Source organism: Typopeltis vanoorti, chromosome 12 (genome assembly GCF_054136105.1).
Source record: "Typopeltis vanoorti isolate ZY-2024b chromosome 12, IOZ_Tvanoo_1.0, whole genome shotgun sequence".
Lineage (NCBI taxonomy): Eukaryota > Metazoa > Arthropoda > Arachnida > Uropygi > Thelyphonidae > Typopeltis > Typopeltis vanoorti.
In genome coordinates, this window is record NC_143560.1 from 48,737,419 (window position 1) to 48,758,120 (window position 20,702).

Genomic DNA, 20,702 nt, shown 5'->3' on the forward strand with positions numbered 1-20,702 from the left:
TCAAGTGGCTAGAGTAGGTAGTTTTGCTCATTAATTTCTTGTATTTTTACCCACATTAAATAAATAAATAAACCTCTTTCAAACCCATTTCTCTATTATCTCTCATCTCTATATATAATAGTGAAATAAATAAATTTCACTATTGCTTTCATTTTTGTTGAACATATCTCTAAAATTTCAGCTTTTGCAAGGAAAATCCTTAGAAAAATATTTGGCCCAGTGAATGATAATGGTCTCAGGAGGATTAAGTACAACTATGAGTTATACCAATTTTATAAAGAATCCACAATATCTAGTATAATCAAATTCAAAATATCTGCAGCTCAGTCAGTATAGACGAAGCCCTTTGGTCGGAAAGACCTGGGTTGTATTCCCGTCAGTGACGTGAGGAACCTTTATCTGGTCTCTTTCAACTAAAGGTGAGTTAGCTGGTCTCATACAGAGGTAGGAGTTTTTTTTTTTCACCCGGAAACTCAGGTTTTTTGTCCTCCAGAACAGGCAAACTGGCCCGTGAACATGCATCTACAGACATATGACACATCGGGAGGCATAGTTAAATGTAGAAAAATCCTTGACACCACAAGATTAAAGAGGAGGGAAGGAATAATAATAATAAGAAGAATGATAATGGTCTCTGGAGGATCAAGTACATCTATGAGTTATATCAACTTTATAAAGAACCCACAATAACTAGTGTAATCAAATTCAAAAATTTGCAGTGGACAGTTTCTTCTTAAGAATACTGTTAATATTCTTAATATAAACTTAAAAGGAAATAAATACTGAATTTATTTCCTTTTCATATTTGGTAAAATATGAAAAGGAAAATCTAGAACAAGATGGATAGACACCATTAGTTAAGATAGCAACATCATATTACAATGTTTGAACTGGAGAAGTAAAGTTTTTGACAGAGTTTGAAGGCAACAAATCCAAGAGGAAGCCAAGACATGATTTGGGCTGTAGAGCCATAAGAACTGAAGATGATCTATAAAATATTGTTGACACATTATTTTAATCTCTCTCTCTCTCTCTCTCTCTTCCAGTAGTCACAAGATTCCTAACTCCATTCATTAAAAAAAAAAAAAAGCATTAAAAAATAAAACACTTTTCCTCATTGCATTTTCTTCTCAACTATTCATTAATCCTTAACATTTTCTTGTTTTTGTTATCTTCTTCCAGGGCTCATGTAAATTCAGTCCAGTTTTTATTTTTTCCTTTTAATTATTTTTTTTTTTGCTCTGCTGTTGTTCTTATTATAAACAATTCTACCATCATTTGATCTAGACTTTTTCAACTTCCAAAAAGCTTTGCTTTTTGACTTAAGAGCAGTTACCTTCTTTGTTAACTCTCATTCCAACATTCCTTTTCTGCTTCCACTTCAATACTTCTGCTGTTCTTACCACTGTATCTCAAAATGTTTCCCATCAGTAACCAACTCATACATTTGCACCTGATCCAAAACTCAGATTCATGTTTTACTTCAATCTTTCAACATCCGAACCTTCAGCTTTCTAGCTTTTTTTTCTTTCACATTTATTTTCATGCACACCCTAATGTAAGAAGGCTATGGTTTCTTAGATAACAAAAATTTGATCTCCATGCTTGATAATGGATGAAATAATCTATTATTGATTTTCACTCACCATCCCAACTATACCTGGTGATTCTTTGGCTTTGTCTTTTCTTAAAATAGTTGTTCATTTCCAATTTTTAGATAATTTATGATGCAAAAAAATCTAAGAACCATAGTCCTTTCTCATTTCTTTAAATACCTACCCTCCATCTGCTCCTCAATATTATCTTATATTTCTGTCTTCTATGGCACTTTTTACTGTATCAATTCACCTACATCTTGATCTTCCTCATGGGCTTTTTCCTACCATCCTGGCAAAGAACACTTGTTTAGCTAATCTTTGAAGGTTTATTTTTCACATGCTTAGACTATAATAAATTTAGTTTAATCCTTTATCCAAGTGTGAGCAAACAAACTTTGCGCCTGAAAATATCTTCATGACTGGGATAAGGTAGTACAACACCGGTCAACTCATAGCAAAGGTGGACCAAGCTAACATCACTCCTATCTCAGTATCTCCCATAATGCAAAACACATCTCTTTGCAGATATGTATAATGTTATGCATTAAGGAAAGGGCCACTACCCAGACTAGTTTCGACCTTTATTGAGGTCTCTTCGGTGGGAGCCAGGCACAGAGGTGGAGATACCAGGCAGAAGCAATGGCGAGGTCATCTTTACCTATAGGAGTTGTCAAACGGTGTGCCACCTTTTTATTAAATTGCTCTGGATTTAGAGGAAGATGTTGAAGGTTTATTTTTAACTTGGTTAGACTATAATAAATTTAGTTTAATCCTTTATCCAAGTGTGAGCAAACAAAGTTTGGGCCTGAAAATATCTTCAGGACTGGACTAAGGTAGTACAACACTGGGCAACTCGTAGCAAAGGTGGACCAAGCTAACATCACTCCTATCTCAGGAGTTGATGCTACGAGTTGCCCGGTGTTGTACTACCTTACCCCAGTCTTGAAGATATTTTCAGGCCCAAACTTTGTTTACTCACACTTGGATAAAGAATTAAACTAAATTTATTATAGTCTAACTAAGTGAAAAATAAACCTTCAACATCTTTCTCTAAATCCAGAGCAATTTAATAAAAAGGTGACACACTGTTTGACAACTCCTATAGGTAAAGATGACCTCGCCATTACTTCTGCCTGGTATCTCCACCTCTGGACCTGGCTTCCACCGAAGAGACCTCAATAAAGGTCGAAACTAGTCTGGGTGGTGGCCCTTTCCTTAATGCATAACATCATACATATCTGCAAGGAGATGTGTTTTGCATTATAGGAGATACTGAGATAGGAGTGAGGTTAGCTTGGTCCACCTTTGCTATGAGTTGCCTGGTGTTGTACTACCTTACCCCAGTCCTGACGATATTTTCAGACGCAAACTTTGTTTGCTCACACTTGGATAAAGGGTTAAACTAAATTTATTATATTAGCTAATCTTTCTTCTCCTATTCTGTTTAAGTGGCCATACCACTTGAGATTAGCTCTACTAACACATTCCTGAATACTAACAATGTCATGTTCTTTCTTAATATCCTAATTTTTAATATGATACCACTATTGATGATGGTATCAGTAATCTTTCTGAGGACTCTGATATCTTTGGTTTCCAGTCTTTGATCAAAGTTTCTCAGATCCATAAGTTAAAATTGGTTTGAGTACATCTATTTTAGTGTTTTGACCAATCTCTCTCTATTTCTCTTATTCCATATAAATTTATTCAGTTGACTTCCTACCATACCAGCTTTGCTAATTCTGCTGTCTGTTTCCAAATTAGGAATATAACATCATCTGCATAAATAAAGAGCTGAGATTAACATCTCCAATTTTCATATCAGGTTTTAATACTGCTTTCCTTCATAATGTGATCCATATAGATGACGAATAACAGTGGAGATAATGTACATCCTTGTTGCACACCCGACTTAACATCAAACCTTCTTCCTGTACATCCTTCAATTCTAACTGCAATTTACCACTCAAATAGAGATTGTATATTACTTGGTATAATGTTCCATTTACACCATATAACTGGAGTGTTTTGAACAGCTTTCCTCTTGGCACCTTGTCATCTGCCTTTTTCAGATCTTAAATTTCTTTTTCAGAACTTAAATACAGATCCAAGTTATATTCCTGTGATTTCTCAACTGTTTGTCTTAAAGTGAAAATCTGATTCCAACAACCTCTATTTAGCATTTTTGGCTAAGACTCATAAATGGGTACTATGAATGCTCTACTCTGATCATCTGGAATTCAATCCTCTCCCCAGGCTTTCTGAATTATGCAGTGTGGCCACTGTAAAACTTTCACACCTACATATTTGAGCATTTCTGGTCAAATATCATCTACTCTGGATTAGAGATAGATGCTGAAAGTTTTTTTGCTTGGTTATACTATAAATTAAAGATGCCAAGAAATTATATTCTTGGTTTCATCCTTTATCCAAGTGTAAGCAAACCAAGTATATAATTTCTTGGCACTTTTAATTTATAGTATAACCAAGTGAAAAAAAAACTTTCAACATCTATCTCTAATCCAGAGTATTTTGGCTACTCGTATATGGAAATATAACTTCTGCATTACTTCAACCTTGGTTCCCTTCTGGATCTGGTTTCCACTGATGAGGCTTCAATAAAGGTCGAAACCGGTCTGGGTAGTGGCCCTTCCCATAATGCATAGCATTATACTTGTCTGTAAGGATATGTGCTTTGCATTATAGGATACTAAGGCAATTAATCCCTTACATAGAACATAGAAGCTAATGAACAGGTAGCCCAGTAATGAAGTTACTTCACCTGCAAACTTGGTTTGTGTACACTTAAATAAAGGATGAAACCAAGATATAATTTCTTGTCATCTTTAATTTATTTTATCTCATCTACTCCAGCTGCCCTCCCACATTTCAGGTTTTATATTCTGTGATTTCTTGACTTTGTCATATTAAATATGACATTTAATGGAAATGTTGAAGAGAAAACTAGTTTTCTTTTAGACAATTTTAGCTTTTGCTGAAATATCCTTGTATAAAACTCTTCAGTGGCACTCAGTAATGAAACCTCTGTATAATTTTCATTTTTGCTTTTTATAAATTTGTGTGATAAATTTTATTTGTCATGTGAAATTCGACAAAACTTTCTGGTCACTGTAGAATAATAATTATGTGATTACTGTAGTATTGAGTAGAGATTTTTGCTTTCATAAGCCTTCTGCCTGGACTGACAAGAACCAACAATATGAAACAGTTGTCTGGCCAGTGAAACCTTAAAGCACTATTAAAAGATGAATATGTGTGTTTCTGGGCAGCTTGTCTTAAACAATGCAATACTAAGACACTCCAATATGAAAGGCTATATTCTCATATGTTCTAGTTCATTTTGAAACTTTTAAAGTTTCAGAATGTTATTTGACTCTGAAAGAAAGATAATATTTAATATCCTGTCATTGAATAGAATGATCTTTAACTAATTAGTTAAACCAGCAGCATAGAAAAACACTTCTTAATTAAGAAGTGTTTTCTATGCTGCTGATAGCAGCATAATTAGTATTTTTTAGCAACAGGAGATGATATATAAACAAAGCAACAAACAAAATGCTCTGGTTAGTGAGCATTTTACTTTTTAATCTACATTGTGAACATAAATTTTTTTTTATATGTTTGTGAGAAAGTAGATATGCTATTTATTCTTATTTAACTATTTATTATTTTTATTACTTTATTATTGCTCATTTTATTAATTTATTATTTTTTCTCTCCTAGATATATCGGATAGTTGGAATCTGCCTTGGCATTCCTCCTGAAACCTTTGTATGGGAGTATTATAATAAAAATAAAAATTATAATTCTGTAGGACCTGTTACTCCACTGCAGTTTTATGAGGAGTATGTAAAACCTTACTTCAATGTGGAAGATAAGGTATGATGTTTATTTTACTTTGTAGAATTAAAAATTTTAAATGGGATTGAAGGCATGCTTTGTCATCATATGTGTTTCAGTTTCAAAAGTACGAGAGAGAAATTCTGATTCACAACCAGGTAACATGATTACATATAAGCCTACATAATGCTGTAATAGGAGTTATTCTTATTTAAGTAGTCCACTTGTTCTTGAGCAAGTTAATCTGTTTTGTAAGAGAGAGAATGCAGAAAAAACCTGCCACTTCTGCATGAGACAATCAAACTCGCATTCATTTGAAGGAGGTTCCTCATGTCTCAGATTGGATTTGAACAAGGTTTTCCTGACCAAAGATAGGACTACACAGAAGTGCTCATTGACTTCCTGTGATATATTTTAGCTACACTATTATTATTGTTTTTGTTGTTATTTCTCATGTAGAACATCTTTTAATGCATATCCAATAAAGAAAACCTTTACAAACAGTTTTTCACAATCGTCATGCTCTTTATTATCTTCCACAAATGTTCAGTTGGGTTAAGCTCTAGGATTAAAGAAATGGATGAACCAAGGCTTTCCTTATTCTGATTTTATTCTATTAAAATGCATGAGACCATCCATACAGAATTGAATTATCTGCATTATTAACCAATATTTCAGTACTGTGTTATGAGTATCCCCATACTAACACTTCCTGCCACTATGCTTCACATTTGAGATAATATAATTCTATTGGAAATGTTTTGGTCTCACCAGATGTGGATTATTTGCCAGATGAAAATACTGAGTGACACAATTCGTTTATTTTAGATGTTTTTTCATACCTCTAGAATCTGATTTTTGTGGGACTCATGCTATCATTACTATTTTCTTGTTATGGGTAAGGTTTCATTTATTGAATCATCACTAATGCAGTGCTTTGCATTATTCTTGATATGGCTTGCAATTCAGATCTGTAATGTGGCAGCTACTGTCAATGTATATCTGTGCCAAAAAAACAAACAAACACAAAAAAAACACCAAAGTGCATATTACTAAAATCCTCAATCTGATTTCAATAAGTACATAACATATAGAAAAAGTATTGCAGTCTGATCTTGCATCCCAAAATGCTAAATACATTTTGGTATATCTGAATAATCAGCACCTTAGAAATGCTTTTTTGATTAAAGAGGAAAATAGTTATTCAGAGTCAACAGCAACCATTTCAGATATGCATACAACTCCATCATTGAAAATAGGTGATCTTATGTTGAGATCTAAATGCTGAACATAATGACACCCATTTAATTACTTTATTCTGGATGGTTTGCAGCTTTGGTTTTTGTTTATTTTTATGCCATTATGTTGAGAATAAAAGAAAAGTATTGCATCTAAAGTTGGACTGGAGCTAAACCTCAAAAATCTAAAATGCTGATGGAGCTGAATCAGTTCAGGCTACCACACTGTTGGGTATGCCAAAGTAATTCCATTTCATCTGTAGCAACCAGATCCACTGCCTATTGTGGTAGGGGCCTGTTAACAGCCTTGTATATATTCCTCAGCCAACTGGCAGAATTTCCAGTCTAATGCTATGGCATCATTAGACTGGAGAAAACTAAGGGTGAACTGAGGCAGTGGTTGAAATGTGGTATCAGAGGGAAGGTTGGGCCTCTAGTGGGCATTTCATTGCCCAGTGTAATATTATTCACTACCACTTTGCTTACTGAAAGCCTGAAGCGGCTAAAAATCATGCTTTGATTCTAGAGCAAGGACTTGCATCTAGAATCTATCCCTTAATCAACAATTTATGGTTGTTGATTAAGGCAGTCTCTCTCAATATATCATTACTCTGATAACATCAACTCATACTTTTTCCCCATTTCTTTTAGCTTACAGTATGAGTTGATGTTTTCAGAGTTATGTCATATGGAGTATGGAGAGACTAGCATTTCTTCTTTTCAAGGGTACAGCTTTAAAACTATTATTCTTGCCAGCCACTTGATAGTATAATAGATCAAGCTATTGTAATTCTAAATAGGAGGCTTCTAGGTCAGTGTTAGTAAATAATTTGCTGTTATTGTTCTGCCAGTTATACCTGGAGGATCAGAGTAATGGTATATTGAGAGAGACTGCCTTAATCAACAGCTATGAAAAATCAAGCGGAGAGAAATAAATTACATGCAGAAAAAACAAGTAAACTTCTCTATCATCAGGTTCACTTCACTTGGTTGCAAGCAACCTCAACAATGTTTGTTGAAGTTGCAATTAAGATTTTACATCTCCAGTCTGTTAAATACAACTACTTTTTTTTTCCCTGACAGAAACCCAAATTTCAACTTCTTCAAGTACTGCTCATCTCATTTTTCTCAACTACAGCTGCTTCGACTTCCTGTCTCCAAGGTGTCTTGTATACATGTTCATGATATACGAGGTTTGTTTGAAAAGTTTGGTAAAAAAAATAAGTTAAACATATTTTTTTGGAAAAAAATCATCTTTATTTCTCAACATAATCTCCATTGAGATCTATGCAAAATAGTCATTGACAGCCTTGATGACATCCTTATTTGAAGAAAATTTTTTCCCACTGAGCCAAATTTTTAAGTTTGGGAACAAGAAGTCACATGGGGCCAAGTCTGAGAATACAGTGGATGTGGAACCAATTCAAACCTCAATTCGTGCAATTTTGCCATTGCAACAGCTGATGTGTGGGACAGTGCATTGTCTTGATGAAAGAGCACTTTTTTGTGCACCAATCTTGACCATTTTTTCTTCAGTTCTTCTTTTAAATGGTCCAGCAATGATGCATAATAGACTCCTGTTATTGTCTTTCCCTTTTCCAAATATCTATCATGATAATTCCTTGGGAATCTCAAAAAGCAGTGGCCATCACCTTCCCAGCTGCAAAAACAGTCTGCTTTTTTCGGTGCTTTTTCACCGGGCATCATCCACTGTCTTGACTGCTGCTTGGACTCAGGTGTGTAGTGGTGGATCCAAGTTTCATCTACAGTCACGAATCGATGCCAAAAATCCTGAGAATTGCGATTAAACATCGCCAAACACTGCGTTGAAATGTCTTTTCTCATGCATTTTTGATCGACAGTCAACAATCACGGCACCCATTGTGCACACAGCTTTTTCATATGCAATTTTTCATTCAGGATATTATACACCCATTCAGTTGAGATACCTACAATCTCAGCAATCTTGTGCACTTTCATTCGGTAGTCTTCCATAACGATACCATGGAATCATTATGGAAGACCTGTATATAACACTAACCCAAACCGACCATCAAAAATAAATAGTCTTTAATGCTGATGCAGAGTCCCCATGAACTGCATCTAACTCGGCTTTGATCTGCATGGCCTTCCATTTCTTCAAATAAAAGTGTTTTATCACTGCACAAAACTCGTTTTTCTCCATTTTTATGAAAAATGCGAACACAGTCATTTTAAATGTTTGCCAAACGAGAACTACGTGTCACACGTGGCTAAAATTTTGCCAGGGGTCATGAAAAAGATGATACGTGTCAACACTGGTATGAATGAACGAATTGTGTTGCTGTCTATTGGAAATTTACCAAACTTTTCAAACAACCCTCGTATACCATGTCAGAGATAAACAACTTAGAATCCCCACTATGATCTTTTTTGGTTAAAAATCTCTGTCTGCCTGTCTCTCTCTACTTCCTATCATTTCTCTCTGTTGTTGCTCCCATAATCTTCACTGACCTTTTTGAAATTTCTGATTCTTTAAATATTGATTTTCTAATAGTCTGACTTTCTAATAGTAAAGTTGGCTTAATTGGAAATTTTTCCAACTGCAGTAAATCATCAGATAGAGATGCTGAGGCATTTGCTGTCTGCTAGAACATATTGCATCGTTGTCATAATCAGTATCCTCAAGGGGTGTTCAGGCTACTATGACAGCACTACTGATTAAGTTTACATTATTATTAATCTCCTATCCACAAATTTCCTTCAAATTAGTCTATTACTTGTCAATATTCCAATATAGTCGTATCTAACATTCATGCTTCCAAGGCACTTCTGACTGAATCAATCCACCTAGACCTTGGTCTTCATCCGAGTCTCTTTCTTACAATCTTGACATCTAACACCTGTTTTGCTAACCTTTCCCTATTCTATTTGAGTGGCCACCACCTTATATTAGCTTTGCTTATATTCTTGAATACCAACAATGTCAAGTTACTTTCTAATATCTTCATTTTTAATATGATTCTGCCATTGATGCCCATCAGTTCACTCTTAATTTTTCTCATATCTGTTCTCACATCAGAACCTTCATATTTTCATGCCAAATTTGTTATGGTTATTATGAAATATAGTTAAAGCATCCTTGAATTTCTAGTCTTTGAGCAAGTGCTTTGTTTCTAACCCAACCTCTCAGATCCATAACTTGAAACTGGTTTGAACAGTCTTGTATACTGCTATTTGGGTGTTTTGGCTAGTTTCTCTTTATTCCAAATAAATTTATTCAGTTGGCTGCCCACCTCATCAGCTTTGCTTATTTAACCATTTGACCATTACAAACACACTATACACATTCATTGGTATCATTTTTTCAGCATTACTACTGTGGTGAGTGCATTTCCTTAATTCATTGGTAACTTACTAATGCTCAGCTGTTTCTATAACTCTTTTGTGATCATTATAACTGTATTTGATGCATTTATGATTTAGTTTTCTTGCTTACACATGGAGGGTGATTGTTTGCTGTGAGAAAAGAAATTTGTGTACTTTGCTGGAAACGAAAGTAAGAAGGATGCACGTGGTGTAAAAATATGGCTTTGACATCAGGGTTGCAGAAGCACAACATGTCTGCCACATTATTTACAAGGAGATTCTGATAATGAATCAGATAAAGAATATATTGAAGAATTCTTTTTTAGATATAAGTGATGACAGCGATGTTGATGTCTCATTGGAAAGTTCTGATAGTGATGAAGACAGTTGGAGTTTGTCCCAAGCTAAGAGATGGTGCCCTATACTGGTTGGCTCGGTATGTTTACGTTGTCCTCTCTTTTCTTTTACGGAAACACATGGTATTTCTCAAGATATCCCCATAAGTAATTGCTCATTGGAACTATTTGAATTATATTTTGATGAAGATATAATGAACATTTTAGTTGAGGAAATGAACAAGAAAGCTATGCAGTTCATTGTCGTTACAAACTCGAACGTTTTTCTTGTTGTTTTCATTGGAAACACACAGACAGCAGTGAATTGAAGGTGTTTTTAGCATTATTACTGCTTCAAGGCACACGTCAGAAATCAGAAGTAAAATGGTATTGGTCTAAAAAAGGATGATCAAGACACCATTTTTTTTTTCTTTTTTTTTTTTTTTTTCGGAAGTGATATCTGAATGCAGGTATTCCTTGATAATGAAATTTTTACTTTGCTGACAAGGATTCTGATTATCCCAATCCAAAACTAAAAAAAAATACTTTTGGACTCTCTCAAAAAGTAGTTCCAGGAAGTTTATACACCAGAACAAAATATTTGTAAGGATGAAAGCCTTATTTTATACAAGGGCTGACTTGATTGGAAACATTACATGCCGCTGAAGCACTCTCATTTCAGTTTGAAATGTTTTGAACTTTGTGAATCATTTAGTGGCTACATATATGAACTTATAATTTATACAGGTAAATGACAGTGAACTGGATCATTTATAGAGGTAAATGATCCAGTTTACTGTCTAATGCTTCTTTTGGTACATGAATTGTTATCTTAGCATCTTTACTGCAGAATAAGGAGTAACGCATTATCTTAGATAATTATTTCAATAGTCCCGAGCTCGCAGACTACTTCCCCAGAAAACTGATGTTTATGGACCTGCTAAGACGACCTGAAAAGAAGTACCTGAAGAAGTTGAAGAAAGGAGAAATTTGTGTCTTTCAGCATGGCAAGATCGTTACCTTGAAATGGAAAGACAAGAAAGATGTCACTATGCTGAGCACCATCCATGTTAACAAAATGGAGGATGTAGAAACAAGGAAAGGAACTGTGAAAAAAGCAGCTGTGGTAATACAGTACAACACCACCGTCACCATGGGAGGTGTTGATCGTTTAGACCAAATTCTTTCATAATATCCTGCCTGCTACCTGGAACAAACAGAGATATTATGTAAAAAATATTCAGACACCTTTTACATATCTCTGTGTATAATGCTTTTGTACTACACAGAAAGTTGTTATTATTATTATTACGGGTATCTCCATGGAGTCAGTAGACTCATCACAGGAGACCCAAACTAGCAAAACAGTATCTGTCATATCTCTTCTTGAATTCATTTACAGACGAAGAGGTCACAACTAAGTCAGGCAATGAATTCCACTCGTTCACCCTCCAATCAAAAAACCTTGTTCTGACACCTTTGTTAACCACACTCTTCTTTAATTTCCAGAGATGACCTCTTGTTCTTCCATCACTATCACACAGCTGAAACATTTCCCCTGCATCAATCCTATAAAAACCTTTCAGTAATTTAAATGTTTCTATCATATCCCCTCTTCTTCACCTATCAACCAATCTCTGCAATCCACAAGCTCTCAATCTATCAATGTAGGGGGCATTTTTTATATCACTCACCAACTTGGTCACTCTTCTCTGAACCCTATACACAGCCTCCTCATCTCCAAGGAATCCAGGTGACCAGACCTGAGCACAGTAATCCAAATGTGGAAGTATCAAACCCTTCTAACGGGGAATAATAACCTCTTTTTCTCTGGATGTCAGTGTGCTCCTCAACAACCAAGTAATCCTATCTGCAATCTTGGACACCTTAGCAATGTGTCCTCTGAACTTCATCTCCCTATCTACCAACACCCCTAAGTCCCTAGCCTCATCAATCTCTTGGAGTACCTTTCCATCAATGTAGTACACAGCTGGTAATCTTTTAATCCCAAAATGCATGACTTTACACTTTTCCACATTGAACTGATATCCATTATCTTTTGCCCATTTTACCAGCTTATTTAAATCATCCTGCAAACTTTCAACATCAGCTTGATTTTTAATTGCGCTACACAACTTTGCATCATCAGCAAACAACTGAATATCTCCCTTTAGGCGGTAAGCTTGATTGCATAGCTTTTAGGCTGATTTCATAGACAAAATCATTGAAACCTACCACACCTCGAGGGGTAACAAGAAAGGCGGAAGACCAGCTAAAGGACCCAATCAGAATGACAGGAAGGCACTTTCCAGAATATATACCCTCTACTGCAAATCATGCAGAACCAAGAAGAAAATGTGCCATTTGTTGCACAAGATCAAGAATGTGCCCAGATTGCCAGGCAGGGTTGTGTGCTTCACCATGAAAATCTACCATACAATTCGAAACTTCTTCTGAAGAAATATCACTGTATGTAGGTTATTATAATTATTGTTGAATGTATAAAAATCATTTATTAGTTAATATTCTTTTTAGTAAATCATTGACAGTTTTTGTATAAAAATTATAAATACTTTGATAATCAAGTAGTCTTGAAATTCGTTAAAAAACTTAGGGTAAAGTACCTTAAACTGGAACCTAACGGTCAAAGGGTTAACTTGCCATTTTCACTAAAAACTGTGTCTAAATAGCAGAAATATTTTACTTGTTCTATAGGCTCTCCATTCAGAATATAGTTGATGTCTTATGTTTCTGCTTATTTTTTATAGTTTGTCTTATTACTGATTTTCATGCCATTTGTTATGAAATTTAGTTAGAAAATCCTGGAGACTTGCACTAGATGTCTTTAGCAGTACAGCATCATCATCATCTGCATAAAGCAAAGACCTAAGTTTGACATCTCTAATTCTAATATCAGATCTAATGCCACTATCTTTCATAATGTGATTCATATAGATGGTGAATAAGAGTGGAGATAATGTACATCCTTGTCTTACCCCTGATTTTACATGAAACCATCTTCCTGTATTTCCTTCAATTCTGACTGCTGACTTACAATTTAAATTATCTACTGCTCTGTAATGTTCCATTAACCTAAAATGATTGTAGTGTTTTGAAAAGCTTTTCTCTAGACACCTTGTCATATGCCCTTTCCAGGTCTACAAAACTTAAGTAACAGATCCTTGTCATATTCCCATGATTTCTCACCTATTGGTCATAAAGGGAAAACCTGATCTTAACAACTTTTATTTGGCCTGAACCAAGCTTGTTCTTTTCAAAGTTTCTCTAATAGATGGGAACTATTAGAGCTTTACTCCAATCATCTGGAATTCGACCTTCTGACCAGAACCTCTGGATTATGCAGAATAGCCACTGCAAAACTTTTATACCTCCATACATAAGCATTTCTTGTTGAATATCATCTACTCCAGCTGCCTTAGCATTTCAAGTTTTTGAAGTTTTCTATCTCAAGTACTGCTATATACTGCTGTTTCCATTCCTCTTGAAAATTTTTCTAGGATTTCAAAGTAATTACTCTAGACATCTAGGATATCCTTATCTTCAGCTTTGATTCCTTTTACAGTACTATTTTTCTTCATTTCTAAGCTTATCTTTTTCAATAGTCTCCAGAACATTTTGCCATCTTCCTGATATTTATTTCTATATTCTTATCATAGTCTTCCCATGACTTTTATTTAACTACTTTTACACATAGCTTAGTCCTCTTTACATTTTTCTCTATATTCTTTTAGGGAATCTGCCGACTTATCTACTAGGAACTTTTGGTATGATTTCTTCTTTTCCAGAACTGCTTCTTTAACTTCTTGTATCCACCATGGGGTTTTTGTTTGTCTCTTACAGACAACTTCACCACATACCTCCCCAGCTGAATCGATCAATACTTTCTTCAGCGTTTGTCATCGAGACTCCAAGGTTTGGTTCTAGATTTCAAACTGCTTTTAAATTTTCTTCAATAATGTTTATATAGTCGAGTCTACAGTTTGCCTGTAAAGCTGCTCAACTTGAATCCTTTATAAAAACTTTCTTATGTACTGTTCTTTTCAACATAATATCCAATTTTATCCTGCTTAGCACTAAGTAGTGTCACTTCCAATTTCAAATCCTCTGTATGCTCTTCTATCCTGAACCAGCATGATAAGATCACTATCAACAATGATATAGTCAATGCGGCTTTTCTCATTTCTCATGTCTTCTCTCCATATGAACTTGTGCACATGTTTATTTTGGAATATTGGTGTTAATAATGACTAGTCTGTGTCCTAAGCAGAAATCCAGCAAATTCTTACCATTATTATTAGTTTTGCTCTTTGTTTCAAATTTTCCCAAAATGTTCCTATATGTCTGGTGGGATTCATTGCCTACTCTGCTGTTTAGATCTGCAACAAGTACCACTTTTCCCACTTTCTTTATGTCAGCTGCCTGTATTAATGACCCGAAAAACTATTTCACTTCTTCCTTAGAAGAACCGTCTATGGGACTATAGACATAAATAAGTTTCATTGCTCTTTTCCCCATTTTGAAGTGTGCCCACATCACTACTTGAAACTGCCTTCCAATTAGAAGTTTATCTTCGTGCTTGTTGTTTGAATGCTATTGCTATGCCTTCCTTTCCTTGATCATTATTGCCTGAATTGCCATTCTATTACTTATTATTTCTCACCTGTTTTTGTTTTCTTTGTCTCAGTAATTCCAATTATGTCCACATGGTACTTTTCCAGTTCTTCTGAAAGTTCAATTTCCTCTCCATTAATACTCTTTATATTGATAGTTCCTATCTTTAGTACATTGGATTATTCTTCTTCTAGATTTTGAGTAGAATAGTTTGTTCCAGTAGCTCTTCACCCTGGTTACATGAAAAAAACAGCAGGGTCCTTGTTTAACCAGGCATCTTCCCAGCCAGGATGAAATCTCATCATATTGTACCATCATATGCATTTGTGGTTTAAGCCAACACAGAGTACAATTTGGATGGCAAGTTCCAAATTTCCAGCTCATCTCATTCCCTCAATACCCAGTAGATAGCTACTAACAGGGTTCTGACCTAATATCCAGTCCTCACCATGTAAAAGCGAGGATTAGGTCAGAAGCCCCAGTTGGCTCTCCTCATTCCTGAAAGGCAATGTGGAGACATTGCCTTTCAGGAATGAGGAGAATCAAAGCCGAATAACTGGAAGAAGATCTCCACATTGCCTTTGTCTTCTTCCAGTTATTTGGCTTTGATCCAATCTCAGAGATCATTGTAAATGCCTGTAATCACTAATCACAAATTCACATGCCTACTAGATAACTCTAACTCCTCTTCAAATACCACTTGAACCCATCCTCAGTATTGATCCTTCTAAGTATATGCTGTGTAAGTATATGTTGATGCTGTTTTTCATACAGAAAAGTCTAGAAAACTACAATCTAGGGTTGATTTCTTCTACCTTGGAGCAACACTCACTCACTCTCATCTATATGTTCTCTGTCATTATAAGAATGCCCACTGGGAATTTGATTGGTGTGCCTCATTTCTTTGGTTGGTTTGCAATTTTCTGAATCAGTCATTTGTAATGTCAGTGCTAGTATAACAATCCTGTCTTTTTTCTATTAAAAAAAAACACTTCTGACCTTGATTATATTTGGTACAAAGGTCTGATATACTATGAGCTTTGTGGTATTTCTTTTAGTTTCTACAACTGGGTTGCCAGTTTTCTCTCTGGTTGGTTGCACATTATGTAATGTTTCTTTAACTCTAACCTTTAGCTAATGTTGGGGTTCCACAGGATTTTGTTCTTTTACTTGCAATTTTCTGTATATATTCAGCCTTTTCCAGTTAACTGTATATTTAATATAAATCTTTTTAAACAATTCAAAATATTATTCAGCAGAAATTTCACAGCTTTTCATAACTTTCAACATCATTTATTAAATAAATCATTAATTTTCATATGTTATACTTAATGCATCTATAGCTTTCATGTTTTTAAGCGAGTTTCAAGTTCAGGGATGGTCTTTTTATTTTTAAGTTACAAAAGTGAAGATACAATTTTGTTTAACAGTTTAAAGCAGATAAACAGTTGTTTTCAAAGCAGCCTATGATCAGCATTGCATCTCTGGCCATCTGTAAAACTAGGCATATTTGGACAAATCCATATTCATTTTATCATGTGGTTTTAGATATTTCACATTCAAATATCAGATTAATATGCTGCTGGTGTAATCTGTAAATTATGTCACATCCTTTGCTTCTATTACATATTTAAAAATTAAATCTTTTAATCCCAATCAGGAAAAAAAAAAAAAAAACATTGTATCTAACTATTATTTTTATGCAGACCATTTTGGCAATATAATGTCTTTTGGCCTATGAAATCATCTTGGTTAAAATTTTGGATTCATATTTAAATTTAAATGGACTTAAAATTTATATTTTGTATGTTATATATGCCATGTATATTTTGTAGGTTTGTCTTGTGCATGATCCAAGGCCTGACAACGAGTATGATAAAGCCTATACTGTGGATTGCTTGGGTAATGTAGTAGGTGGTCGAAAGACTGTTTATAATAACCAGAGAATTGAATTGTTGCTTCAGTTAGCAGCTGATTCTATAAAGAAAAATGAAGTAAGTATTGTTTGGGTTTTTTTTGTGCAAATTGTATTTTAAAATATTTAAATTATATAAAATTCAAAGTTTTTTTTAAGTTAGTGTATTTAATATAATTTTTTAATTAAATTTTTTAACAAATAAATCTTAAAAAGTTCCTTATTTATATGGCTTTCTTAAGGCTGGATCAGTTTAGTTCCTTATTTCATAATCAGAATAAACTATAAAGTGAATGAATGGATGTATGATCCTATAATTGGAAGTGTTAAAAATAATTTACTGTATTTAAATTTCAAATTTTTACTTTTTGAACTTTGGTTGGACTGTTATTTATTTTGCTATTTGATGCAACTTCAGACAAACTATTTAATTAAGTTATAAAAAAATTAGGTAGTATACAATATTTCTTTTACCAAGAACTTTCTACTACATAAATAGATCTTTCTTCCTGTTTACTTATCTCCAATCATGGAACTCATGTACTATAGATTTTGCAACTTCTCATGTGTAAGGGGAAAAACAACAACAAAAAAACATTGATCAGTATGTGATGTCATCTAAATTTCTTATGTAGTTCTTTTAGTCTTTCAACTTATGCAGGTTCATCATATGCCTTCAGAAGTTTCAAATATTAGTGTAAAGGAAGATTTTTGACATCTCTAACATAAATATAAAATGATTATTAAATAAATGTTAAATACAGTTCACATGCTATAGTGAATACATTAGAATGAATACGATGCTATGCTGAATATAGGGAAAAAACCCTAAGTCCCATAGAATCAGGGCCCTTTTTTTAGTTTCTTGTCAAACAGTAAAAGCTCAAAACGTTCATGACAGAAATTACAGATGTTGGGAGTAATCCTGTGGGAAGTGCATAAAATTCTTTCTATTAAAATTAGAAAATAAAATCAAGGAGCAAAACTACATTATTTTTCATCTATGGGGTTTATTTCATGTATTTCAAATACTCTTACAACTTCTGCACAGGGCCCTCACATGTATTGACTGATGACCTGGGAATGAGGGCCTATTGTCCATCTACTGAACACTTCCTAACACCACAACTTATGCAGCAGAGGGTGATAAAATCAAAGGCACTTCTCCAGCAGTATACAAACAGACACAGAAATTTTCTTAAACGATGAAATTTTCTCATCTGTGAAGAGTCGTTTAACCACCAAAATGATTGGGTATATGCCATGGATGGTCGCACAGCACGTGCAATTGCACCTAGGATTCGGAGAGGTCATCGCCCCCACATAAGTGATGGTTTGGTGTGGGTGACATATCAGGGGATATTCAAGTTACATTCTGTAAAAAATGGGTCAAAACCTCTGCCAAAGTGTAGCAAAATGCAGTGCTGGAACCTGTTGTATGGCACCTGAACAACACCTTGTTTCGGTAGGCAGTGAACCTTCCAACAGGACTCATCCCTTGCACTCAAGGTGAGGACCACACAACACTGGTTAGAGGCAAATGTGCCTGACTACATATTGCTGTCTGATTGGCTGTCTGGAAGTCCCGATCTGAATCCACTGGAGTTGATATTGTGGCTGGAGCTTGAGAGAGTAGCCTGCAAGAAACAACACCTGATCATTACCAGCCTTAAGGTGAATTTGGAGCGAGTAGTGGCACTGTTTCAATTGGATGTTGTGCATGCTGCCATCGATATGTGGTCTTGCAGACATCAGACATGTGTGAGGGGGAACATTTCGAACATTGAGTGCTGCTATACATGTGGTTTGTATATGCTGAAATCTGTAAATGATTTACTGATAGATTAAAGGTTTATGTGCTGTTCAAGTTGTAACAGTTATTTATGGCTAGAGTAGGTATTATTTCTGTTTAAAAAAAAAAAAAATCCATCCTAATTTATCTTTTTTTTTGGCATTTGACTTGACAGAGTTAAATCATATTCATATTGTGATCAAATCAAATTGAGATGTAAAGACATGGTTGAAAACAACAATTTTTTTTTAAATCAATAACCAAATGAGGAAAGTGGAAATTTAGGGAAGAGGATAAGTCTAAGTAAATTAGTATGTTGTAGCATACAGAGCTTTAACTTATCCTCTCCCCTAAATTTCCACTTTCCTCATTTGGTTATTGCTTTAAAAAAAATTATTGTTTTCAACCATGTCTTTACATCTGAATTCGATTTGATCACATTTTATCATCATCATCAAATTCCTCACATATACCCTCAAGGGGTGTATAGGATATGATAGTACTACATGAAAAATTTACATCATTACTGACTTCCTATCTACAATTTTCCTCCAAATCAGTCTGTTACCTGTCAAGACTCCAAGATTATCAGATCTTATATTTCTATCTTCTAAGGCCCTTTTGGTCTTCCTCTGGGTCGTTTTCCTGCCAACTGGGCAGAGAACACTTGTTTTGCCTAATCTTTCCTCTCCTATTCTGTTTAAGTGGCCATACCACCTGAGATTAGCTCTGCTAACGCATTCCTGGATGTTGACAATATCAAGTTCCTTCCTGATATCCTCGTTTTTAATATGATATTGCCATTGATGCCATTTGTTCATGCCCCTGATCTTTCTCAGGATTATCATATCTGCTGTCACTAGTCTTTGGTCAAGTGTTTTACTTCTGACCCAACTCTCAGATCCATAGGTTAAAATTGGTTTGAACACTGGCTTTTATACAGCCAATTTAGTGTTTTGACTAATTTCTCTCTTATTCCATATAAATTTATTCAGTTGACTTCCTACCAAACCAGCTTTGTTGATTCTGTTGTCTATTTCCATATTTAATTTACCATCTTCACTAAAAATCGTGCCTAAGTAGCTGAAACGTTTTACTTGTTCTATAGGTTCTCCATTCACAATGTAGTTGATATTTTCAATGCTTCTGCTTATTTTCATTGTCTTGTTAGCTGAGTGGTTAGTGTGTCCGCTCTCCAGCCAAGAGGCTGTGGGTTCGAATCCCGCCATGGGCATGGATGCTTGCGATTATCCTACAAACTTTGTGTGGAAAGGGAATCTGCGACCCTACCACTTATTCTTGCAGAAGACATCATTGCCAAAACCATGTGAGGTACGGCAGTGACCATCCATATGGCGTCTGCAGACGTCAAATGGGGAAAAAAAAATTGTCTTGTTATTGCTGACTTCATACCATCTCTATTACAACAGTTATTCAATTTAGTCAGGGAATCTTGCAGACTTGTAGCGGAAGTATAACATCATCCGCATAAAACAAAGAGCTGAGATTAACATCTCCAGTTTTGATATCAGGTTTAATACCATTTTCCTTCATATATCACATTTTACTTTATTTAATTTTACCACACATAATACGCTTGAATTAAAAAGAAAGACTAATAAATACTCAATACAGGACAAATTGGATAATTACATAATTGGACAAAGAACTAATGATGTACAGGCTCTTTCCAATCAGGAAGCTTTCCCCTCCACTTAGGTTGACTAATGGAGGCTGTCTGTTCTCCATTTCCTCTTCGTAATTGAAAATGGCCATTTATAAAGTTGACTTGCCAAAGTTTTCAGGTTATTTTTTATTTTATTGGTACAGATTACACATATATAGTTCATTATGAAGATTTCAAGTAAATGACATGAATTTTGCAAACATCTATTTTGAAAGGTAAACATTAATTCTGGATTTTCATTGTTACTATTTTATACTCTTCTATTTCTTTTCTTTCTTTTATCTTCATTACTGTTT

At 34.7% G+C, this 20,702-nt stretch overlaps 1 protein-coding gene across 2 annotated transcripts in view; it reads left to right on the forward strand.

The window, feature by feature from the left end:
* Window positions 1-20,702, forward strand: part of LOC150100769 (bleomycin hydrolase) — a 157,828-nt gene that overhangs the window by 82,432 nt on the left and 54,694 nt on the right. For both annotated transcript variants that reach the window (XM_090401341.1, XM_090401342.1), the window contains exons 6-7: window positions 5,343-5,498; window positions 16,848-17,006. In XM_090401341.1, the coding sequence (XP_090257467.1) occupies window positions 5,343-5,498; window positions 16,848-17,006 (315 nt within the window). The remainder of the gene's footprint in view (window positions 1-5,342; window positions 5,499-16,847; window positions 17,007-20,702) is intronic.